This window comes from Mustela putorius, unplaced genomic scaffold (assembly GCF_011764305.1).
Source record: "Mustela putorius furo isolate JIRA1106 unplaced genomic scaffold, ASM1176430v1.1 tig00000695_pilon_pilon_pilon, whole genome shotgun sequence".
Lineage (NCBI taxonomy): Eukaryota > Metazoa > Chordata > Mammalia > Carnivora > Mustelidae > Mustela > Mustela putorius.
In genome coordinates, this window is record NW_025421447.1 from 8,741,293 (window position 1) to 8,767,078 (window position 25,786).

Sequence of the window (25,786 nt, forward strand, 5' to 3'; positions counted from 1 at the left end):
AGCCCCTCCCGGCCTCACCGTGGGGAGATGTGGTCTCTTCTCAGGGGCTGGCCTTGTCCTCTCCTCCCCACCCCAACCCCGCCAAGCCAGGAGCTCCGTCTGGGCTGCCAGCCTGGGCCATTCCCCAGCGCTCACCCTCACTCCCCTACCTGCCCCTACTCTGGGCTGAAGGACAAGACTGCCCTTCCTCCCATGGCCTGGAACCAGAGCCTGAACCCCAGTAAGCACTGAGCCGGGAAAGGGGGTACAGGAGGGTGGGTGGGTGGCGGAGAATGGGAAAGCACACTCCTCCCACGGTCCTCCCGTTGCAGGAAACGGCAGTCCATCCTGTCGGTGGCTTGGGCGGAAATCCTGAGTCATCCTCGGTACCCCCGTCACGCCCCACCCCAATCCGTCGAGACGTTGGGGCTACCTTCAGAGCGCATTCAGACCCTGAACCGCCCCCTCCTCCTCTGTGATCGTGACCTGTGGGCACCATTGTCCCCTCTTGGACCAGCTTCTTTGCCTGCCTGCTTCTGCCTTGTCCCCAGCAGTCCTGCAAGCCAGCCCTCCAGCCATGAAGTCAGGCCCCATGCTCCTTGGCTTGGACCCCCCAGCATGAAAGCCCTTCAAGGGCCTGCTTCCCCCACCCCCACCATCCCTCCTCTATGGCCTCGCTGCCCCCAACCCAGTAGGTGTCCCTCCCCCACCCCCACTGCCTATAACCCAGCCATGTCCTGCCTGGAACATTCTTCCTGCAGCTACCTCCTGGGCTCCCCCCAGCCCCCACCCCAGGTCCCCTTGCCTTTGAGCAAACGTCACCTTGCGAACAAGGCTGTCCCTACCCACCCTACTTAATGCATCTTATCCAGGGTCCTCCCAGAAACCACCCGTACTTATACCCTGCCCGGTCCTTTCTCCCTACCCCAGGCTGGATTAGTTACTCTGTGGACTTTCTAGCAGGGACTCTCTCCCTGCTAGAAAGCCACCTACCTCCAGGAGAGCGGGGCTCTTTATCTGGTCCACTCGCTGACGTGTTCACACTACCTAAAGCCGTGTCTGGCATGTAGTAGGTGCTTAATTGTTGCAAGAATGGATGGATAAATGGATGGATGGATGGTCGGATGGGGAAAGAGGGAACCGCCAGGATCCCCGTCCGTCCACAGGGACAGAAGTCGCCAAGGGGAGGGGGCCAAGAGGGGCCAGATATTGTGGGTCTAGCAGCACGGTGCCCATCTCGGTGGGTGGGTGGGTGGGGGGTCCACATCCAGACGCCCTCAGCTAAGACATCAGGCACAAAATTATCGCCACCCCTGGGAGCCTGGAGGACTGCTGAGACCATTTATACAAAGGAGAGGGTGACAGTCCCTCCAGGAAGGAGGGTCACCCAGCAGGACCCAGTGTCTCCGGACAGTTTATTTTACATGGGATGAGTCTAACCATCTTGAGTGTACACACAGAGCCAAAGTGGGGGGGGGGGAATGAGAGAGCATCTCACTTCCTGAAAACCCTTTAGAATAATGCAAAACAAGTATATATAGCGAACGCCTTCAAAATTTAAACCCTTTAAACATTTAATTCTTTAGCATTAATGCACACAAATGCTGTTACGGGAGGTGGGGGCGGGGGGAGAGGGGGACGGGCAGGTTACAGCCTCTATAGGGATCGGAGTTTCAACAGTGTTACTTATAAATTATAGTACATCAATTTTATTTACTGATCTAGGCAGCCAGAGGGTGGAAAGATATACAATGTGGAGTAAACACATTCATACCGGGATGAGGAATGCTGGCAGGAGACACGGCTTTTTTAACATTAAAAATGTATAAAGTATTTAGCAAAAGTTACAGAAAACAGACCAAATAAGCAAGTTTATTTTGTTAGAAAATCCCACTGTCGTAGGGTTTGCTGATGTGCTCGTCTGTGAAAGGACTGCCCCCCTACCCTCCTACCCCACCCCGCTATCATCTCCCTCCTCAGGGAAGGGAAGAGATGCAGATTTGGGACCCAGTCGCCAAGGGTGGCTGGTGTCCCTTTGAATGTCTGTTCCTGGGTCCAGATGGCTGCCTGGAGACCACAGCTCCCAGCAGCTGGTCTGCTGCGTGGGATGCTGGAAAGGGCGTGTCTCTGCTTACTTGACTTTAGTTTGGGTTACAGGACCCACGAGGTGGTGGACCGGGGACAGTCCAGTGCTCTCAACCTGGTGCCGAATGCTTTCCCTCTCCATCCCCATGATGGCACCTGTGTGCCCAGACCCTCTGAAGACCCACTACTGCTATCCTGTTAGGATTGCCCCTCCAACACAAGGGATCAGCGTCCCCCAAACCACACCCAAAGAAAGACCCAAAGACGCCCCCAGCCCCCTCAGAGGCACCTCCCAACAAGGACTCCTTTCTAAGCCCCAGCATCAAAAGGGTTAGGGAAAACAAAACATCCGTTCCTGTCACCTCATTCTCACCCAGACCTGCTGCAGCAGGAGGGGGGTCCTTCACCTTCAGGAAAAGGCCAGACAGAAGCAATACTCCCATGGGGGCGGGGGCCAAGAATCATCCCTGGCAAAACTCAACTCAGATGTGCCCAAGAACGGGGTCCCGCAGACTTGGGCTCCACGGCCCACCCCTCCCCGCCTGCCCTGGCCCCAGGAATGTCTTCCGTTGGCTCGGAGGGCTACCTGGTTGCCTCCAAGGGCTCACCTCTCCTCTAGCAGGGCACCATCAAGACCCGATTGGGAGGAGTTGTCACCTGGCGGTGGGGAGATCATGCTCCTTGCCTGCCCGGTTGGCTGGGTTCGGGCTCATCTCTGCCACTATCTGCCACTCCCTCCCTGTCCCGGGGGCTGCAGGCACAGGCTTGGCTCGGTGTGACCACCAGCTCAGCAAGGGTCCAGCAGTGCCAAGCAGCTCACGGGAAGAGGCTTTGTCTCCATCCTGCTTGCCTTGGTCCTTGGAAATAGACCTCAGGACATGAGATCTAAGATCGGGGTTGGCGGGGAGACCCCGAAGGTAATGACGTACAAGTGTTCCTTTCAGGGCCCTAGGCAGAACTCCCTCATTCTCAACAGCTCGGGAAACTCTTAATTTTAGCTCCATTCATGTCTAAACGAGAGAAGCACCAGGGGATCCCTCTAGGGAGGACTTCAGACATCACCATGCACAAGCATGCCGATGGGGCTCAGGGCAGGCATGATAGTGTCGGGTACAGACCTGGAGAAATGAGAAGGGGAGGAGGGAGAGCAGTAGCTGGAGGAGACTGGGGACACCAGAAGGCACAGCTGCGGCCTGCTGATGGAGGAACAGAGATCCGGGGAGAGGTCACGGCCAGCCCAAGGTTGCCCTCTGTGTTTCCACCCGCACTCTGTCCATTCACCTTCCACGCCCCCCTCATGAGGCTCAGTAGAAGTCGAAGGCCGTGTGAGCTGAAGCGAGCCCCCCTCCCTCCCCAGGAGTGCATGGATCTACCAGCCAAGGTGCAAGCTTTGGGATGCAGCAGAAGTGGGAGGCACCCCTCCCCCAGCCCCCCAGCCCTTTTCCGCACAAAAACCTATAATGAACCATGAGGGCAAGTGTGAGCTCCAAGAATGATGGCGGGCACGGCTGGCATTGGAGGAGCCTTGGGAAGCACAGGGAGCAGCCGTGCAAACAAGCCGAGGACCCCAGGCCCGGAGCCTCTAAGCCAAACAACGCATTTCACAAGCGAGGAAGCCCGTGGTTCGCCCGTGTGACAGCGTGCGATTCCACGAGACATGGGACGTGATAGGGATGCACACAACATGGGTGACCTGAAGCATGAAGCCAAGGGAAAGCAGCCAGACTCGACGGCTACATCAGGGGCTCCTTTCATAGGACATTCTAGAAAAGGCAACCCCATAGGGTCTGACAATCTACTGGGGGCCGCCGGGGGGGGGGCAGGAAGGGGAGCAGGTGTGGATGATCAGCTCTTAAAGGAGCTGGAGGGAATTTTCAGGCGTGAGAGAAACAGGATGATGATTTCAGTGGTGGTTGTAAGACTGCAGGGTTGTCAAAATTCATGGAACCCTATACAGTAGGGTGCATTCCACCCTAGGTCAGTAAACTTTAATACTGTATGTTTAAAAAGCTCAATCTGAAAAACAAAACAAAACCAAAAAAACCAAGGTGGTGGGTCTGGGAGGGGCAGGAGGATTCAGGGGATACGCTGGTCTGTACCCCACTTAACACGCCTCAAGTGCTTTCCCTACCTACCTAACTATCAGCGGGTCTGAAGAATCCTGTTTAAACTCTCCCTGTCAAGGCCACTCACGGCTGGAAGTAAAATCACATCAACAAGCCAAAGTCTTGGACGTCCTTTGAAGTTTATGGCTTGTATTTCCAAGAAGGGACTTTGGTTCCGCCAAAATTCTTTCGTACCCATCCACTAAGCTAGTAATTGATTGGTTTTCACAAAGGGAAGAGAAACAGCCGTCCTCCCCACTGGTTTGGGAGCGTGGACACTTGTTTTTTTGCTCGCTCTGGTCATGAACCAGCCCCAGGGAGAAGCGCCTCCTTGGGCAGAGATCCTCCTGGCCCGACAGGCACAAAGAAGGCCCAAGGTGGTCCCACGGGCAGCTGGCTTCGTGGTGCGGTCGTCCAGGGCTTGGCAAGACTGATCAAGAGTGACGGAAGGAACAAGTGGCTTTGCCTGGAGGTTGTTGCGCCAACCAACGCACTTTGGACACCATTTATCTTAGAGATTTCCCCCCCACCCAAAATCAAATGCAATCATGTCTTATAGGAGGCAGGAAGAAAGGGCTCACTTGTTCTTAGAGGACCACGGATGTGCCCGGAATATTCCAGACACTCAGCACAAGCCCAGCCACACGCTCTTCTATCCTGAACACCGACATTGACAAGAATAAAGGAACTGGATAGAGGGCTACTCCGGAGCCCTGGGGTGTTCTAGACCTCAGCCTCGTCTTGGTTCACCCAGAGTGGGAGCCCCGTTAACAGACCCTGCTCCTCACTCCCTGGGTTCATGGGGCATCCCTGGGCTTCGTTCTTTCCTGTCAAGTGAGGAGAGTTATTTAAAAGAAACGAGAGAAATCTGAGATCTGAGTTGCATCCAGACTGTGAGGGACAAGGGATTCCATCCTTAGGGTCCACCTTCCACCCAGCCAGGAAACACCACCCGGTGGTGGTTTGAGTTAGGATGACAGGCTCCAAGGGGGTTAAACGTGGAAGGGGTGCCATGCTCCCATTCCACAGAGAGATCTAGAGAGCCCCCGCCTCCACAGAGAACAGAGGAGACGGGGAAAGAGCGTGTGTCCTGCATGTAGCTACAGTTCTGTGCCCATAGGATGCCTGGCTTGACTCCAGTATCTGCTCAGTGGACGAACAAATGAATGCAGGTCTACCAGCCCAACAGAGAGAATCCCTAGAAACCTCAACTTTGCAAAGAACGCTCGTACATGAAGGTCAAGGTTACTGACCTGCCAGACTCCCGGAGAAAACATACGTCTATGCAGAAAGGAGAGATGCTGGGCTTTCCCCTGCCCTGTGTTGTCCCCAAAACTCACTAAGCTCTTTGATGAAGGAAGGAGCACAGAGAAAAAAGAAAATAATGTGAGGAGGCTAATGAGCTCGGGCTGAGGGGTGGGGGTGGTTAGGAGGCGGGGAAGAACGACTTCAGAAAACCCACACTGGGCCAATTCAGGTTCCCCTGGAGAGGCAAGAGAGCCCCCTCCCCCCTGTCTCAGGGAGGACCAGAAGACTCAGGAATCCTCGCAAGGGAGAAAAAAAAAAAAACCAATGAGCCGTATCACACTCAAAATATCTATGTTAGTAACAAGGCTATTGGCTTGAGCACTTGAAAATCACCCACAAATTAGTCCACTTGGTCACAAGGCAATTCCTACCAGCACCCATTGTTCATAGACAAACCAAGACAGAACATCCTAAAATCAGTTGCTGGTGTCATGGCCCAACCCCCAATCCCGAAGGAGCGGTCCTTCCTGTCAGGGACAGATCCAACCTCCACACTGACCTTCTTGGTTGGGATGGTTCAACAGGACAAGCGACAAAGCGTGGCTTACTCTAGGATACTGGGCATCTTTCTAAACTGTGAGAGCCTAATTCTGTCTCAGAGAAAGAACGAGGTGACAAAAGACTCAAGATGAGTGAATCATCAACTCCTGGCATGAAGACCGAGGGACCCAGAAGTTGTGCTCTTAGGACCCTACCCTTGTAGGGGGCGTATGGGTGCTGGACGTCCAAAGTCCTCAAGGGGAAATATGAGTGAAGAAGGATGGGTTCTCAGGGCGTGGGTTCTGGGCCAGCATCTGTCCCCTGCTGGCCAAGTGACCACCTTCGGGGTGTGAGGTGTGGGTGGACACTGGAGTGTCACCACTTCTTCAGGTCTCCTGGTGTGGATTCTCAGGATTGGACATGGTGGAGAACGGGGTTTGCTGTGTTTCTATAAAGGGAGGGACGGATGAGCGGTGTCCTGAATGCTTCTCATGTCCCGTCCAGATCCGCGTTTCCCAGGAATGAGGAGGTGGGGAAAGGGGAAGGCGGTACCAGCACCAAGCAGGGCTCCGTGCGGGGCTCCGGAACGTGCAGGACAACATGAGGCTGGGGTGGCAGGACACTGGCTTGGAAGGGGACACCCCGTGGAGACCGTGAGAGCCTGTCCTCTCTGTGCCATGCCCACCAGGGAGAGAAAGCCACACGGGGAACCCCCCCCCCCCGCGCCCCAAACACAAGCAGATGGAGCTCTCTGCGGGGGATGGGCAGGGGTGACCGAGAGCCATCCCAACCCTTCTCCCACAGGGGACTGGGCCAGCCCCGTGAGGAGCCTGGGACGGGGGCAGGGGTGGGCAGCGGGAGCCTCCCTGAGGAAGCAGGGAAGTGTGGGATGGAGTGGGGTCTCCAGCCGGAGACTCGACAGGAGATGCCTGACCTAGCGTGAGACGTGACTCAACACTCCGACTTGTGCTGAATGAGGTAGTGCCAGCCCGACCTCTCCAGGCAGGGTCTGACTGCGTGGAGAGGGGCCAGGCCTTATTCCCAAGACCCCAGATGATGGAAAAGGGGCCAAGAGCCAGGAAGTGAGCTCCCAGAATGCGACAGGGAAAAAAAAAAAATAGAAGAGGGTGGGCTGGGCTGCAAAGAATTCTGGGTGTGGGGGGGCTGTTGAGCTGAGCGGTGCCTTCCTGCAACAATTCTGATCGTGATACTTGGTTGGAGACAGGGACCTTTCCCCCACGACCATCCAAAGCCCAGGACACAGGGGACCAGCTAGACAGAGGGCCTCGGGGCTTCCAGGGGCACACGTGGGTGACGCGGCTGGCTCTGGGTGGGGAGGTGACCCCTGCGGGGCTCGGCAGGGACCACCAAGCTCCAGCCTCAGTGTGTCCCTGGTGCAGCAAACATAGCGCAGGAGTCGGGGGGCTTCCGCCTTGGGGACAAGGGCGGGGCTGTGGATCCGTCTTCTCGGCCTGGGCGCACTGGCCGCTCCCAGCAGGGCCTCCCTTCTGGAATCACCCCGGCTCGGCAGACCAGGACCAGGACCAGGACAGTGGGTGGAGGGCAGGTGTACTCGGCAGCGGGCCCCGTGGCGGGCGCGGCCACCTCCTCTCCATGGGACCCCCAGCCCTCTCCTTGGCAGGACCCCCCGGGGCCGTGCGTGCCCATCTAAAGCTCCATGTCCACGGGGCGGATGTTGCCTGTCTTGTGCTCTCGGACCCACAGCTCCCTGTCTTTGGCTGGATCCACTTTTCGAAGCAGCTGGTCCACAGGCTCAACTGTCTGCAAGGGACGGAGAAGGGGTCACAGTCAGAGCCTGCGGCCATGCCGGGGACAGCAAAGACCCCTGCAAGGTTCGGCGGCGCACAGGGGTGCGGAGAACCCCGGGGCTCTCGTCCCCACGCTGCGCCTCGTTCACTGCACTCTGCCTTGGGCCCGAGGGCCTGCATGACTAGGCAGGGGGCCCCAGGGCTCCAGGTCCGGGACCACCCCCTCCACCTGTCCCCACCTGAACATCCCAGAACAGGGCCGATGGAACCTTAGCTTCAGGGAATTGGAACGTTTCTGGATTATTTATTTTTTGGCAAGAAATTTGCCAGGGGAGGCGATAAGGTCTCAGCTCTTTTAACTGTCACGGCCTTCTCTGTCCTTGGGCTGACAGCTGACGTGTGGGATGACCGGCGCAGGTGCCCAGGATGGTCCGTGAGCCCATCCCACGGGCCCATGCACCTGCCACCCCCCACCGTCAGGACAGAGGCATTTGGAGGGGCTGCTAGCCCGCCCCTGCCCGGCGCCCCTCCCCCACCCCTTCCCGCAGGGGTCCTGCTGGTCTTGGCCCTGAACAGGCGACTCACACTTTGGTTGAACATGTCCGTCTCGTGCCTCAGCTGTGTATACTGACACAGGTGCTGCCGGATCATCTCCACCCTCTCCACCTCCAGCCGCTCCAGCTCCTGCCCGGCGTGGCGGGGAGGGGAGAGACGGGACACACCCCTGAGCCTGAGCCCACAACGTGGGGGACCCTCCCCCCATGCAGGTCCCAGCCTACCCTAGCCACACAGCACAAGTCACCGCCTGCTTCAAACAGGTGTCAGGGGACCCTTGGGGGCTAAACTCACCCAGCATCCAGGGGGCGGGGGGAGGGGAGATGCAGCAGCTGTGGTTTCCCTGACTCCTGCTCTGCGGGATGCAGTGGGTGCTAAGAGCTTCGTGTGCATTACTTAACTGTCTTCTGTCATTTTAAGAGAGAGCCTGTGATCTGTGACATCACTTGCCCAAAGCCCAGGGCATTATGGGAGGAGCGGGGTTCGAACCAGGGTCTGGATTCTGCCATAGGGCAGCCCTGGCCCCGGTTCCCCATCAGGCTGGACACGAGTCACATGTAGAGATTCTGTGTCTCGGACTCTTGGGGCTTTGTCCCTGGGCCTCTGCTTTCTCTCCTCTGTCCGGTTCAAGCGCAGACTAGAGACCAGGCCAGGGGACGTGGGGGTGGGGGAGGCAGGTGGGCGAGGAGTCAGACGGCCACGGTCAAATGGAAGAGAGAGGGTTTGTCCTTCGGTTTCTAGATGGTTCTGCATCTTTGGAATTTAGGGGATCAGGCTGCTATTCTGTGCACAAGTAGGTCACTGCCCAGGTGATTAACTGGGAAGAAGGGTAAAGCAGAGGGCTTAATTAGGAGATTAACCAGGAGGAAGACTAGGTCATGGTCCCTGGGGGAGGCCTCTCATCTGCTCCGGGGGGCGGACACCTGGGCACGCAGAGAGTTAGTCTGTCCTGTGCCGGATGGACGAGGCTGGCTTTGGGCAGTGGACGATGCAGTGGACTTGGCCCAAGGGCCAAGCACACTTTGTCGTCCAGCCCAACAGAAGCGCACTGAGGATGAGATACTGTCCCTTCATAAGAAATACTCGGGAGGTGCCCGGAGCAGGGGGGCGCTGCCCAGTCAGTTCTGACTCCTGGTTTCGGCTCAGGTCTAGATCTCAGAGTTGTGGGACTGAGCCCCAGGTCGGGCTCTGCACACAGGATGGAGTCTGCTTGAGATCCCCCCCACAACTGCCTCTCCCCACTGTGAGCTCTCTCTCTCTCTCTAAAATAAACACATCTTTAAAAAAATCCTCAGGAAGACAAAAAAGGGGGTCTGATGCCTATTCCCTGCACTCCTTGATCAGAGGCCTCCACTCCCATTCCTTCTAAACAGCTATCCCAACCTCACTCCGTATGTGTCCTCTGTCTAGGACGGGCAACCCTGCCGGGGGTGGGTAGGGTCACGCTTTTCCTATAACTTGACTATTTGTCCTAAAGGCTCCACCGTATGTTTGGCTGAAGGCATCCTTGGTCAACTCTGACCCCTCCAGGGATAGCCCAAGAAGAGTAATAAGACCCAACCCCTGCCTGTGGTCACACAGCTGGAAGTGCCAAAGCAGGATCTGAATCCACAGACCAGCCCAGAGTCAAGGTCTTGACCTTAGTGATGGAGAGGATCTAATGGGCACTTCTGTGGCCACCTCTGCCCCATCCCACGCCCGCCAGCATTCCCCCTGGGGTTGACAAGCTCTCACATCTCTGTTCACTCACCAACGTGGTGGTCACCATCTCTTCAAACCACTTGGACTGGGCTTGGTTGTAGAGGTCCACGCAGCGCATGAGGTCATCCCCTGGAAAAGATCATTAGCCACCATCACCCTCTGTCCTGTCCTCACCACAGCTGCCCTGCCCCATCCATGCCCCAAGCCTTCTCCTCTCCCTGAGTCACGGAGGCCACCGGGAAGTGGAGGAAGGGGAAAGAGAGTGAAGGAAAGGGGAAACCCCTGGATCATGAGTGTCCATCTGAGCGTGACCCCAGATACCAAGAATTCAGGATGAAGTGTGAAGTGTATGTGTGTGTGTGGGGTGGGGAATGCTCCTAGGAACCCCCAATCCTATCATGAACCCAAGAAATCCTTCCCTCTCTAAAGATGGCACTTTCATCTGGCACTGGAGAGTCTTTCTCAGTTAAAACATGTTACAAGCAACTTAGAAGGAGTTAAGCATTAAAGAAGAGTCTGGAAGTTGCACACGTGTGTATACGTGTGCCGGAACGTAATTCCAAAACACAAAACAATGCGTCTGACGGTCTGCGGCTCATTCACACACACACACAGGTATGCTACGCGCCAGGCCCGGGCGGTGGCCACTTTGGGCAACAGGGGATGCGGGGGAGGGAGTGAGCTCTTCCCACCACATTTAATTTCACAAAAGAGAGATGTGAAACCCACTGAACTCTTCAGTCTTGACGGCTGGTCCACTATTTTCCAGAAGGCAAGGCAGGTACACGTGAAACATCTTGTAATGAGGAAGAAAACAAACCGTACAACAGGTGCAAGTGTGACCGCCACGTGCCCGCCCCAAGAACCTTGGTTTTCTGATTGTCACGGGGTTCCAGAGACGGGGAGGAATCCCAGTCTGTGTTCTCAATGGGCAAAACTCTGGAGCCAGCCCCAAGCTAACCGATTCGCTCTAAACCTAGTAATTGCCGCGGATTCAAAGTTCTACCTCTAACCACATCCCTTGGGGCTCACGTGTATCCTGAAATGGAAGTGAAAGAAATCAGGGAGACGTACGTCGACATGACCCAGGGCCCAGCTCAGAAGCCTCCTCCGACGAACCACCCCGCTCGCTGAGAGATGAGCCTGAGGAACAGAACCCAACCAAGGGGTCCTGATCCATCGCCAGTGAATGGGTCCCTAACCTCAAAAAGGACTGACTTGGAGAGAAGAGAGTACATACGTCACTGCAAACACACTCCCACCAGGAGCCCAGGAGCCCGGGCCTGACCAACAGTGGCGAGGGGCGGTCAGCATGTCCCTCTACAAACCTACAATACTCAAACCCCCACTGCCCTCTTCGTCGACCCTGATCTTGAGAACATGCTTTGGAATCGGGTAGCTGTAGGAGATGGTGTCTTCTGTCTACGAAGCCAGCCCGAGGGTACCCTTTGGAACAGAAGGAATTAGGGTCACGGCTTCTGGACCCGGAATATCTGGGCTGTCCTACCAGCTCCACTGTCTGGTAGCTGTGCGATCGTGGACATGTCAGTTACCCTGCCTACGTGCCTCAGGCTCACCACCTACACAATGGGAGAGCAGCGGTATGTCCACGGAGTGACGGGAAGATTAAGAAGTCGCGACATGTCTAGTGTTTGCAACGGACGCCGGCGGAGTTGGCACAAGAGGAACACGAGCTATGGTGACGGCAATGATGACCAAACGCAATCCAGCCCCGCCAGGACCCAGAGGTGTGCCCTTCCAGAGGCTTCGGGAAAGAGGACGGAGGAGAGGAAAGGGAGGGACGGAGGCAGGGAAAAAGAGCGGGCGTCTTCCCGGTGACGGGCCATCCAGGAACGTGGGGACAAGCAGTGTCTTTGGAAGAAGAGATGGTGGGATTCTGGGTCCCAGCGCTCCAGGACCGTCACCATCTGTGAAGGGTACAGAAATACCCCCCGCCCCCGCAGGAAGACTGGGGGCTTGGACGTGGATGCCCTGAGGCAGAGGGCCTGGCGCCCGGCGCACAGATAGGGTTTTGGAAAGGTAGAATTTTTCCCAGTGAGATCCAAGGACAAGGATGGGTCACTTCTGTCACAGCGTCACTCCCAACTGTAGAGCTGAGACACCGTGTTACCTGATTAACCCACAACAACCCGAGATACAAACAGCAAAACCAGAAACCTTTACTGCTAGGCAGGGTCCTGGCCGGCGGAAATGTAACATTCTTCTGAACTTGGCTGACATGTTCTAGAAAGCGCAAAAGGCGAGATTATGGAGAATGTGAGAGAAATGAAAATAAGAAGCTAATTACTGAGACTAGGAGAAGAACAGCAAAATACCTAGGGTACGAGAGAAATGAAAACATACCAAAAAAATCAAGACTTGAGGACCAAGGCCAAAAGCAGTGGTGTGAGTTCAAAGAAACACCCGGCGGCTCAAATATGCACGCGTTTACTTCTTAAACCTGGAGCCAAAGAAAAAATGCGATCGGAAATATATATATATTGAAAAAGTTCTTTCTAAATCACAAAACCCAGAACTCATAATAAGAGGAAAAGACTGTTCTACCAAAAATTTTGAGAAGAAAACAAGCCAGGGCAGGGTGGGGAGGGCGGGGAGAGAAAAGAAAGAAATATAAAGAAAAAAAAAAGATAAATGGCAACCTTGGAAAAATATTTGCAATTCAAACCACAGGAGGTTAATTTTCCTGACCCATCATTCACCATTGTCAATCAATCCGTCAGAATCAAAGAAACACAGAAGAGGACGGAAGTTCATCAGTTCGGTTCACAGAAAAAAGTCACAGATGACACAGAGAAGTCGATTTTCGAAAAGCTCAAATTCACTCAAAAAGGAACGTACATCGCCAACAAAACAGTGGTTCTCACCAGACAGCTAGGATGGCGGAGTCTGGTCTCACGCAGTGCGGACCAGAGCTTAGGGGACGGGCATCCCTTACACGCCCACAGTGGACATCCCTCTCCAGAAAGCAGTTTGGAACCAGCCACGTAAACAAACCCAACGCTCTGACCCGGAAACTCACATCCACGCTCTCTACCTGCACGGACCGAGACTCACAGACACGCAGCTACAGTGACAACATCGTTGAACACCCACCGACCATCTCAAAGTCCTAGAAGAGTCCATCAGGGGAATCATGGAAAAAAAAAAATTGGGGGTCTGGTCTCAGCATACGTGGACATCATTCGACCACTGAGAAAGTCTTACGTACGGGATCAGATGGGTAAATAAATGTACAAGTGACAGAAGCTATCTCGGTAAAAATATAAGTTCAGGACATAGACGAGCAGCTGATCTAATGAGTCTACATTTAAATATTAAGAAAACGTTTTTTAAGAATTCAGGCATGAGGAAGTGTTGATGGTGATTATCCCCTAATGGATAAGATTTTATATTAAGTCCTGGTTACCTTTTTTATTTTTGGCCAAGCGGCGACCCAATTTTATTTTTAAAATAATGAAATAAGTTGAATGAATTGAAATAGACTCTCCCCGTCCCGGGTCTGCCTTCCCAATCCCCGGTTAAGTATATTACGCCTTCTATTTCTGGATCCGGTTATCGCCACCAGGTTAAGATCTTTGTCCATCAAATGTCGAGTCTACACTACACCGCTCTGTGACTATTCCTGCACCACCGTGTCGTCCCGTCCAGACGGCAGCTGCTCCGTCCTGTAATGAGTTTAACCGTGCCAGATCACCAGAAACTCAGGTGAGAAGGGAGACCATCTGATCCGAACCCTAATGACAGCACGCGCTTTAAGCCCAGAAAGCCATAAACAGCATTGTCCTGGCGTCAACTTGGACGTTCTGACGAAATACGTACTAAGTTTTCCTTTTTTTCTTTTTAACTGGTTCTAAGGGGCCATCCACGCCTTCCTTGTGCATCGGCTAATTTTTACCACAAGGTGGAAGCAGAAGCCAACTCACTGGGGGGAATCTTTGCAGGAGACTCTGAAATCCGGTTCTTTTGTGGGACAAAATGTCAGACTCTGTGGCAGGGGCAGGAGTCCCCCTGATCACCACTGGGCAGCCCTGGAGCCTCACTTGCTGGGTGGACAGGAGGCCTGAGTTCTGGGTACGGGGAGGAGTTTCTCCACCTCCTGAGCTCCAGGGCAGCTCCCACACCAGTAGGGCCTGGACACAGAGCTGCAGCAGCCCCCCCCCCCACTTCCTGCGCCTCCGAGGCCCCGGGGGAGGGGTGGAGAGGCAGGGCTGCCCGCGGCCACACTCACCAGCCTGTGTGGACTTCCTCCGTGCCTTCTTGATGTCCTCCTCCGTCTTGTTGCTCAGCTTGATCTCCAGCTGCTGGGTCTTCATCTCCAGGTCTCTCTGCCGCTCCGTGAGGGCCTTCCGGGCCTGGGGTCGGACGACACAGGGAAGCTGGCATATGGGGCTCCAAGCCGGGATGGCCCTGCAGGTTCCACAGCCCAGCCTCCCCTTTGCTGGGAAAGGGTCCTCTCTTCTCCCCGTGTTTGTGGGCATTTTACCCCGGCAGTGCCGAGCAGATGATGGCACCCGCCACCCCATTCTGGGGCCAGAGGGGCCCTTCCATGGCCGCAGCGGGCAGGGGTTGGACGTGCCCCCCGTCCCACACCCCACCCCGAAGCTGGAGGCTAGCACACCCCCCCATCCCCACCCCCACCCCCAACCCAGCACCTGGGGACAAAGGCCTCTGCCAGCAGGCCCGGCCCCCCAGGCTCCCACCTTCTCCACCGCGGCATAGCGGCTGGCCAGCTGCTTGCGGAGGTCGGCGATGTGGTGGTCACACTTCTTCATGTCCTTCTTGAAGTTCTCTCGGAAGTTCATCAGGGGTTTCTCCACCTCGCTGTGCAGCTGTTGAGGACAGTTTTGGGTGGGGGGGACACGCTCAGGACCCGGGGCATCAGCGGCGTGGGAGGGAAAGTGCAAGGAACCACGCGGCAGGTCTCGGGTTAGGGGGTCGCCTTAGCTGGCAAGACCCCAGGATTCACACCAACGGACGGAGGGCCTCGTGTCTAAGCCTCTCTGAGCCCTTTGCCGGCGGCCTCCTGCCTCCTCCAGGCACCCACGGCTTCTCATGGGACTTTGCTCAGGTCCTGAGCGGACGCTGCTTACTTTCCAAACTGGGATTTTTTCTGGGGGCAGAAGCCAAGCCACCATCTCCTCATCCCCAAGCACAGAGCACAGTGACGGCCACGTGCGGGCCATTTAATGAGATGAGCTCGGTCAGTTCTGTTTGCTCAACGTCTGCCACGGGCCAGGTGCCTGAGGCGACAAGGATGGTCCGGACACGGCTCAGAACTCTAGGAAGCCGTGGTGGGAACCTCGCCCAAGGCCAGGAGGAACTCACTTCTCCAGACCACATGGAGACAGGTGTGCCTTCCCTCGCGGCAGAGGGAGCCGGCCGCCTACTCCTGAGAGCCAGAGAGGGGCTGGTGTTCAGGCACTTTCTCTTCTCCCTATTCCACTCCCTTCGTAAGGAGACCTTTTCCCAATCAGTGTGGACCTGCTGCGGTCAGAGCCGAGGGAGCAGCCCAGAGCCCAGGCGACAGGCTCTCATACTCAGCCTCCCAGAACCCCCCCAACTAGCCCCCTGGAGTCCCCAACTCAGCTCCCGGAGCTCAGCATTCCAGAGCCCTCTGACTCAGATTTCCAGAGCACCTCGGCTCAGATTCCTAGAGTGCCTCGGCTCAGCCTCCCGGAGGCCCCCGACTTGTCCTCCTACGGCCTTCTTCCAGCTTTGCAGGGTCCCTCGCCCTGCATCTGTCCCTGAAGCACCTCTGGGAGACTCAGCTGAACTTCCCTGAACACAGGACCTCCCAACACGGGTTTTACTGCTTCTCTCTCTTCCTCCTCACCAGACTCTTGCCACACTCCCTTTTTCTCCAGAGCCCCCAGGACTTCCGTGTTTGTAGCCCTAAACCACCAAACACATGTGACTGTGAGTTCCGAGAGGGCAGAGACCTGTGGGCTTTGTCCCGCTGTGTCCACAGCGTCCGGCTGGAGCTGGCGCGGGGTGGGTGCCCCTTTACTACCTGGGAGAATGACACAATCTTCAGTGCCTGATGCCTGAGAGAGAAGTGGATGCCTTTGTTGATGACCTTCAAAGGCTAACAAAGCACAAGCCAACCAAACACCGTGCCCCCCATGTAAATGCCTCATTTTTCTGAGCCCCCAGAAGTGGCCTTGCCTAGGAAGATAGCCCCACCTGCTGGCAGCCTGCAGGACATTACACACTTGGGAGCTGCCCAGGACACACAGTCACTTTCCCTTATAGATCAGGTATTGGCGAAGAAGTGGCTTCACTTAGTTGCTGTGGACACCTGCTCTTGATTTTTTTTTGGCGGGGGGGACTGATGAGAGTGAACTCAGCCTGTTGATTTGGTAACTCGGAGGTCGCTTTCCAAGGGCCTAGGAAGTGAATTGATTTCCAGAATTCCATGTGCCCAAGAGTTACCCAGAGGGACAACAGGATTCCTGGGTCCCAGCCCCAGGTCCTGTGGTCTGGGGAAGGTCCCCAGAACCTGCCAATACACCAAAATGTGTCCCCCAGATTCCAAACTGACTTTCTGGAAACGTAATGCCACTTGTGGTCACAGGCATGTCATTCCATAGACAGAAACCCATGGATTCTCCTATATTTTTAAGTGTGCTTTCAAAAGACTATTTGTTTCTTTAAGAACGCTGGCTGGGTGTCCATCCCTACTTGTTCCTTACGTCTGAGCACCTTAGTCTGCCCAGGGCCAGAAGGCCTTCCCGGACGCTTGCCCTCATGACCTCCTGAGCTGGCCTGAGAGTTGGGAAATCAGCTTAGTGGGGAGTGTAGGGTCAGGACTGGCTTTTGGATTAGAAAGAGAGCACCGGAGTGCATCTTAGGCAGAAGGACAAGGGCGGCTTCGGGAAGCATCTGTCTTGGCGAGCACGTGTATGCGTATCTGTATATGGCTATCTGGGCGAGGGCGCCTGCATGTTCTGGCTGCCCGTGGGAAATGTGTGACTGGGGGTCCCAGTCAAGTGTGCTTCAAGCCACTGATTTGGTCCAAAATCTTCATTTCACACATTAAAAAAAAAAAGAAAAAAGGAAAAAGGAAGCCAAGAGATGCTAAGACTTGCCCCAGGTCCCAAAGCTTGTTAGGGAAAGCCCCAACATAGAACCCAACGTCTCTTGACTCCCACTGTTCCCCTAAAATGTCCCGTCGGCATGTATGGTCTCTCCTGCCGGATTAGACTTCTCTTCCATCAGAAAGAATTTTCCCATTTTCCCTTCCTCGGCTGAAGCCAGGTATCACTTCCTTTGTATATGGCAATCTTGTTTTGTTAGGAGCTTTGTTGCCAGGAGCAGTGGCTGGAACCGGGAGAGAAGCACCGCCTGAAAGACGGCCCTGACGAAACTGCATTTCTTAAATGAGCACTCACCCGCCCCCCACCCCAAAGCGGAACACTCAGAGCGGAATTTCAACGAGCCCTCTGGTAGCAGATGCTAAAATGGGTTTTGGGCATATTGGAGCCCTATGATCGATAGCAGAGGGATAAACCCTCAGAGCCCCTTTGCCTTCAAGGAACCATGGTCCTCCCACGGGGCTGCTGTCTGGTTCCTTAAGGCCACCAACACTGATGGACAGGCTGGGGGCAGCAGACGTCTCATCGGACATCTGGTTTCCATGAACATTGGTCCCAAGTCCCCCTCCCCACCCCCCATCGGCAGCATGTTGAAGTCCCCTGTGCCTTCAATGCCACCGGTCTGCCCAGAGAGAAGGTCCGGGGTGGGGGCAAGTGGCTGATGGACTAAGTCTCGCCCTTTGCTTCCCCCGGAGCAGAGCTGGAGGCTCTGTGACCACGAGCCTTGATGGAGTTTCTCTGCCCCACTCATTTGTGATATGCAGACGCTGACTGGCAAGACTGTGGAAAAAACCAAGGCCAAGGAGTGATTCCCTGCACAGAACCTTCTAGAACGCTTACCCACTGGGATACTCTGATACAACAAACGTGTATTTTGGCCTTTGTCCCCGGCTCCCAGACAGAACTCCTGAAAGCGCTGTAACTCTCCTGAGCGGTTGGGGGGCAAGGGGCATCTTTTGTGCTAGTATCTGGTCTCTGACCCTGGTCTCTGAGACAGAACTCCTAAATCCCTTGGCTTTTCCTGGATGAGAGAAGCATCGTTTGTTCTAATGAAGTGACCATGGTGGTCTCCCAGAGAGCTTCAGGATGGGGGCTGGGTCACCGGAAAGCCCAAGCCACGATTAGAAGCTTCAAACTTCCCACCCCTCCTCCAACCCCTGGGGAGGGAAGGGGACCAGGAGGTGGAGTTAATAAGCGATTATCCCCACGGGATAAAAATTCTACAAAAATCTATAAATCATCGGTTTGAGAGCTTTGAGGTTGGTGAGTTGGTCAAGTCCACGGGGACAGAAGTTCCTAAGCTCAGGGCTCCTCCGGACCTCACCCTGCGCACCCTGTCACCTGGCTGTTCATCTGTATCCTTCATGATGTCCTTTAATACAGAATAAACCAGTAACCTAAGTACAGGTCTCCCTGAGTTCCGGGGGCCATTCGGCAAATTATCAAATGTGCAGAGGGTGTTGTGGGAGGCCCTGATGCACAGCTACATCAGACACAAGTGTGGGTCACTTCAGAATCCAGTACTCGCAACGGACACCCTGTGGGACGGAGCCGCTCCCCACCGGGATCTGAGCTGGAGAGCATTTTGTCACCTGCTGAGCATCTGGAAACCTTCAAGACGGGAAGGTCCTGCTGATGAACACCGGGTATGCCAGGGTTCCTGGGGACCCAGCAGGTAACCTTGTCGAGGCTGGATTCAGCTCTCCTGCACACAGGCAGCCTCCCCGGGCCATCTCCCCCAGCAGCGGAGATCCCCCTGGGGTCGGGATGCGAGAAGGGAGGCCTGAAGCACTTCCCTATCAGCAGCTTGAAAATAACTACTTTGTGCAAGACAAGATAAAAGACGCCTCATTCGACTGGTAAAAATTTCCCGCCAAGGGCTCCGTGGCTGGGTTAGGGTGCCACAGTGAGCCCAGAAAGTCTCACTCATGGCGGAGTCATGGGCCAACCCAATCTCGGGGAGCTAACATCCTTCCGAAGCAGGGGGCTTCTAAAGCACTGTTTTCTCCTCACCCCCCAGATCTTTATAAAGCCCCTTCGTGGGTCCCAATCATGTGAGCCCTTCATTGTGCCCGCTCTGTGCAGGGGGACCATCACCGGACAGGGTGGTGAGACGTGTACAAAGCCGGAGTCCTGTCCTCCAACAGTGCACTTCTCATGGGGACCTCAAAGCCCAGAATGGTGATTCCTTTGAGGAAAGCTCTGGAGAACAGATGGAACCATGAACGCAGAGTGTGGGAGTCAGGGAGGAGCAGCCAGACGCTTTTGGGAAATGCTACCTTCCTACAGTAGTAAAGGAGGCAGCATGCCCTCCAATTTAAAAACAGGGGCTCAGAATTTAAGTGCTTTGCCCAAGCACCTTGTCAGGCTGCTGTGTCTGACTGGGGATGGTGGAAAGAGCGTGAACCCCAGGAAGCAAAGGTCCCCGAGAATGGTGCTACCCTAAAGGGGTCTTTCTTCCTTTAAAAGGCGACCATGCTCGTGGTCGCCCCATCAGTCATTCACACTTTAGTGTGAATTATTTCCTTTAGACACTGGGTTTATTTTTCCCCCTGACGAGTAGATGAGAGCCTGAGATGGAATTTGGTGATGCAGAGTGAACAGGAGAGAAACCCCACTGTCCTCAAGGTCACAAACAAAACCAGCAGATTTTCCCTGGGGCACAGTCTAGTAGTCTCTCCTGACAGCATTAAGAAACAGAACATCCCAGCAAAGGAGAGTGAGGGTCCCCTGAGGGACTGAGGGGTACCCACCCTCATCTCACAGAGCTGAACGCTAAACTTGGAGGAATTTTCTGAGCTGGTTGCTAAAGATGGCCAGCATTAAAATTCAATGGTCTACACTTAGCAAATTATATTAAAAACAAAGGTAATAAGTACTTATAACTACTAACCCTTATCAACCTTTTACGACTCTCCAAGATGCTGATGGACATTTATGCCTCCTGATGCTACCGTCTGGGGACAGTGGGTACCCCTGGCTGATGGTTGCTTTTGTGCCTCTGGTTCCCCGCACCAGAAATCCACACCATGGACCACGGAAAGGGGCCAGCAGGACACACCGGAGAGACCACGACGAGCCCCTCAGCAGTACATGGCTGCACACAACCAACCCAGAGAGGCCGCGGGGCCACCTTACCTTGGCGGAGAACTTGAGATGGACTTCCGCCTCATCCGCGAGGCTCTTCTTCACCTGGGCCCACGCTTCTCCCAGGGACCTACAACACGAGGGAGAACAGCAGACTCGGATCAGAGATCTCAGCACCCCCTGAGGGGCGGACAGCGGATCTCCATGTGAGCCATCCCAAACCGAGCTGAGGGGCAGGTGCTGGCAGAGGCTGGGGAAACATCTGGAACCTCAGAGAAGCTGGGGAGAAGCAAGAGGAAGATGGGGTACAGCCGCAGGCGGGGGCCCTGGACACCTGCGTGTTATTGTCCCTGTGTCTTCCCGGGGCCCACCCCTGGCTCCTAGATGGACAGTGCAAATGCTTGTTGGTCTATCCAGGAAGAAGGCCAGCCATCTTTTCAGGGAGAAGCCGTCTGCAAACAAAAGGTGCCACCATGCAGGGGTGCCTGGGTGGCTCAGTTGTTTAAGTGTCTGGTTTTGGCTCAGGTTGTGATCCTGGGGTCCTGGGGTCCCGGGATGGAGTCCTGTGCCAGGCTCTCTGCTCAGATAGGAGCCTGCTTCTCCCTCTCCCTCTGTCATTCCCCTCCTGGCCCCCGCCTGTGCTCTCTGGCTCTTTCTATCTGTCAAATAAATAAATAAAATCTTTAAAAAAAAAAAAAAAGTGCCACAACAGCCCTGCCTGCGGATAAGCCTCCAGTGGCCAGACTTCCAAGGGGGAGGGGAGACAGACCCCCAGGCTGCCTCTCACAGACACCCACGCAGCAGGAAAGGCCGTTCATCCTCCTCCACAGAGGCGGGGCCCCTGCCAGTCCTGAATCTGGGCTGGGAGCTCTGGTGCTGCCCACACCTTCCCGGAGGAAGACAGAGTCCTGAAAGCTAATCACTTTCTACTCCAAGGAGACGTCTCAGATAGAAGCGATCTCCCGAAATTCCCAAGGCTTTCACAAGCGGCCCTGGTGCCCTTCACTACTTGGAACGCTTGAGCCTTGCTGGACTTCCAGCAATACCCATGGGTCCTGGCTCCAGACCTCCTCCCCCAGCCAGTAAACCCAGGCTGACCCTGCAGGTGCCTCCGTTTCATCAAAAAGCCACTTGCCCCCCGAGAATCCATAAAACGTGAGTGGGGTGGCAAAGCTGATGTAAAAAGGCAGCATGGGCCTCCAGCGGGGCCACCAGCAGCTGAGAACTGCTCAACAGAACAAAACGAGTCTCTGTGGCCACTGTCCCAGCCTGTCTGGTTGTGGTGCTGGCTCATGGGAAAGGACTGCACAATTCTTTCTAGGAGTCTGGCAGCAGAGAAAGGTCCCCTGGGGTGGTCCTGGCTGGGGATCCCTGGGGAGCTCATTGGAGAGTGGGAGTGAGGAATGGGGTGCTCCAAGCTGGTTTGCAAGGGCCTGAGCTCCTGGAAGCGGGGCGGCTTGGCTCCTCCCCCGATTTGGCAGATGGGTAGGTGAGGAAGGAGGGGGAAGAAGGGGGAAGGAAGAGTCGTGGGGGTCGTGCAGATAGGACAGGATACCGGGTCCAGAGGCAGACACCCAGATACAGGCAAGTTACGTGTAACAAAGGGGCCAAGCAGCTCCGTGAGGGACGGAGGATGGTCTCAGCAAATGGGCAGAGACAACCGTATATCCACAGGGCAAAAAAGAGAACTCTCGACCCTCACCCGATGCCCTGCACATGGATTATGTCAAGAGGGATCACAGACCTAGAGCGAGAGCTGGGCGCCATGCAAAAGCAGGCCTGGGAGGAATGGGAACTCGAAAGAAGGCGGACAGAGAGGGTCCGTCCCTGCAGCCGAGCTACCCAGGAGCCTACAAGGGAGAGCTCAGAAGCCAGAAGGGCCTTGGGTGGTCCGGAATCTGAGCCTACTGTCAGCAGGGTCACCTGCCCCAGGACTGCCTTAGGGGCCTTAGAATGTCATCTGGGTGAGGCTGTGGGGAAGGGGGAGGCCCAGTGTCAGGCTCTGGCCAAGATCCTGGCCCCGCCCCCAGGCTGGGCATTCACAGGTGGGTGGGCAGGCACTGCTGCAAACGCCCAGAGCTCCGCCAGCCACCCGTCCCCCCCCAACTCCAGAATTCCAGGCCCCCTGGAATTCAGGAGGAAAAAAAAAAAAAAGCAATTTAGAGATTCTCTCACTTGAAGACAGATTTTTTTTCATCTCGTGAGAGGTTAATGAAAGAAATAAAACCTGACATAAATTTCCGTCGCAATGCAGTCTGAGGCCTGCCCAACGGAAACGCATGCTCCTGTCACCATTAACAACGAGAAAAGACCCAAATCCCATTTCCTTCCCACACAGGCAAGAAAGACGGGAGACGGAATCCATCACCAGTGCACACACCCTGCGGAATCGGACCAGGCGCAGCGCCCGATGCCCGCCCCTCCCCCACCAGCATCTTCCTGGACTGCCCCAGGGTTCTGGGCTCCGGCACCCCGCTCTTGTCCAAAGCTCTGTGTCAGTGCCAAACGGCACGGCTGCACATTGTGGGCGGGGGACCCCACGCGTTCACCCCCCCCATACACCCCCCCCCCCAGGAGGCGCATGGGCTTGCAGCCGCGACGGCAAAGTATGCGTTCGTGACCGTGTTGCAGGGGCATGGCGTGCATGCAAGCGAGCGGGCGTGTGCTGCACGGCCCGTGTGTGTAAGGGCATGTGTGTGCACGGCGTGGCGGCACAGGCCTGGTGCGTGCAGCTGGGAGCATATGCTGAGCCCGCTGGCAGGTTGCAGTGTCCTTGGCAGGAGCCCAGGCCGAGGAGGTGGAAGCCGGAAGCCGCGAGAGCAGCATTGCATTTGCCGGGCAGGGGATATCTAAGAAAGCCTCCGTGCCAGGGTGGAGGGGGGGACACCCCCCACAACCCCCCCCACCTCCACCCTCGCTTCCTACCCCCATCTTAGGGCCCAGTGTGCGGGGTGGAAGGCGGCCACCGGGGGTGGGCTCGTTTCCGCAGAGGAACCCCTTGGGCCTGCAGGGGCCGTCCCGTGGCCCACCGGGTCGGTGGCAGACCACACGGAGGCGGCCTCTCGGCTGCACAGCGAGCCCACGCAGAGAGGCCAGAATGAAAGCCACATGGGGCTGGCACAGCCGGTCCCCTGAAGGCTTCAAGGCGTGCGGGCGGCCCTCTGATGACCACAGCCACCTAGGACAGGACGACCTCCGTCCTTGGGGCTCACTTCCCCTCGCAGCAGGGGTTCCAGCACAGCCTGCCCCAGAGTGAGGTAGGCAATGGGGAGAAGACCTGGCGGGGCCTTTCAGCTCTCCCCTCCCAAGTCCGGTCACCTTTATGATGGAGGCAAAATCCACCTTAGGTGAAACTAATTGTTTTAAGGAGAGCGATCAAGGGCACTAGGTATACTCACTATACTGTGCAACTCTCACCTCTACCCTGGTCCAAAACATTTGTACTCCCGTTAAGGAGCCCCCAAATCCATATGCTGAAGACCCACACCCCAAATTCATGTTTGTGTCCCCCCAAGTCACATGTTGAAGCCCTAAGCCCCATACCCCAGTGTAGCCCCCAAATTCATATGTTGAAGCCCTCAAGCCCCCACCCCAAATTCCATGTTTGTGTCCTCCCCAAAGCCACATGGTGAAGCCCTAAGCCCTCACGCCAAATTCATGTTTGTGTCCCCCCCAAACCCATATGTTGAAGCCCTAAGCCCTATACCCCAGTGTTGGTCCTCAAATTCATATGTTGAAGCCCTAAGGCCCCCACCCCAAATTCGTATTTTGTGATTCTCCCAAATTCATTATGTTGAATCCCAAAGCCCCCACCTCAAATTCATACATGTTGAAGCCCTAAGCCCCCACCCCAAATTCAAATGGTGGTGTCCCCCCCAAAGCCACCCAGTATGGATGTTACTTGGAGACTGGGCCTCTAAGGAAGTAATTAAGGTCAAATGTGGTCAAAGGGGAGGGGTCTCTGATTCAATAGGATTCCTGTCCTTACAAGAAGAGACTCCAGGGAGCCTGTTCTCTCTCCACAGGGAGGGAAAACCATAGGGAGAAGGCGGCCACCTGCAACTCAAGAGGAGGGCTCATGCCAGACCTCCAAATCTTGGACCTCTCGGCCTCCAGAACCAGGATAAATTACATTTGTATCATGGAAGCCACCCGATCTGCAGGATTCTGTTACAGGAGCCCAAGCAGATGAATATACACCCCTGAAAGGAAACCCCGAACCCATGAGGCTGTTACCCTCCATTCCCCACTCCCTAGGCAACCACCCACCTCATCCCACCTCCATGGGTTTGCCTATCTGCACATTTTATATAAATGGAAATCTCATTTATATGAGATTTATATAAATCTCATCACATGCACTCTTTTCATCCCACGTCTTTCACTTAGGATGCTTCTAAGCTTCATCCACATGGTAGCCTGGGTCGGAGCTGTTTCCCTTCTTACGGTGAAATAATATTCCATCACATATCCAGTCTGCATGGACACCATTTGTTCATCGGCCCGTCCCTTAATGGACCTCTGGATTGTTTGCACGTTTTGGCTATTGTGGATCCTGCTGTTATGAACACGTGGGTACATGTATTTTGTCTGAGTATCTGTTTTCAATTCTTCTGGGTCTGAACCTACGAGTGGAATTGCTGGGTCATACAGTAATCTCAGTTTGTGTTCCTAGGCACTGCCAAAGTGTTTTCCGTGGTGGAAAACAGCATTTTACATTCCCAGGGTAGGCTGCAAGTCTTTGTCAAGAGATGAGCAGACAAGCCTTAAGTCTTCCACCGCTAGGGACTCCTCTGTGGTTGGGAGGGTGGGGTTGAGCCTCCCCCAGCCCAGTCTTGACCCAACGAGGTCTGGACCCCTGTAGCTGGAGAGGGAGGGGAGCCTGGGCTTCGGGCTCATGGGAGAGAATTCTAAACGAGGGCCTGGGTCCAGAATCCTCTCTCACCCGGTGTCTCACCAGCTTGCCCTCAGAGAGAGGGGTGCTGGGGTAAGTGTCTGGGGGGCAGCATCCAGCTAACAGGGCAGAGGGGGTAGGAGGCCCTTGTCCAATACAGAGAAGATTATGTGGAATTTGCGCCCTCGGAGCCAGGTCTATACAAACTTCCCCATTTCAGTGGGACCGCGCAGAGATCAGGGATTGATGAGGAAGAACTCCCCCCTTCTGTTGGTGGTTCCTCTCCATTCCCATCACCGTCCGTCCTACTCACCCTTCCTCCTGTGCAGCCAAGGAGTTCTGAGAGAGCTTAGCTAGGTTTTTCGCATATTCCTCTTCGATCTTTATCCTGCAAAGTGAGAAAACCCAACAGGTCAGCTCTCCAGCACCAGACTGAGCAACCACCCACCTCATTCTGGCTCCATGGGTCCGACCTGCAGCCTAGTGCTCACTGACTGCAGACAGAAACCCACTAGACCACAGGCTCTGAGAGTTTAAGGCCCTTGTCTATCCACGCAATACACAGCAGGTGCTTAAAAAAATCTTCATTGGCTGGACGAACTTGTGCAAATCTCTGTCTCCTCATCTATAAAAAAAGATGTTTCCACCTGTCTCCTGGGCCACGAAGAAGTGCTCCTATTCACGCGGCTCCTAGCCCAGGGCTGCACA

The 25,786-nt window shown here is 55.4% G+C and overlaps 1 protein-coding gene across 6 annotated transcripts in view; it reads right to left on the minus strand.

Moving 5' to 3' along the window:
* Positions 1 to 1,531: 1,531 nt before the first annotated feature.
* The window catches only part of GAS7 (growth arrest specific 7), a 199,308-nt gene continuing 175,053 nt past the window's right edge, over positions 1,532 to 25,786 (minus strand). For 5 of the 6 annotated variants that reach the window (XM_045083387.1, XM_045083391.1, XM_045083392.1 and 2 more), the window contains exons 8-14: positions 25,392 to 25,466; positions 20,236 to 20,314; positions 14,704 to 14,832; positions 14,232 to 14,355; positions 10,032 to 10,111; positions 8,312 to 8,410; positions 1,532 to 7,739 (exon numbers count right to left, since the gene is read on the minus strand). In XM_045083387.1, the coding sequence (XP_044939322.1) occupies positions 7,626 to 7,739; positions 8,312 to 8,410; positions 10,032 to 10,111; positions 14,232 to 14,355; positions 14,704 to 14,832; positions 20,236 to 20,314; positions 25,392 to 25,466 (700 nt within the window). In that variant the 3' untranslated portion in view covers positions 1,532 to 7,625. The remainder of the gene's footprint in view (positions 7,740 to 8,311; positions 8,411 to 10,031; positions 10,112 to 14,231; positions 14,356 to 14,703; positions 14,833 to 20,235; positions 20,315 to 25,391; positions 25,467 to 25,786) is intronic. The other variant, XM_045083388.1, reaches the window with a different exon arrangement.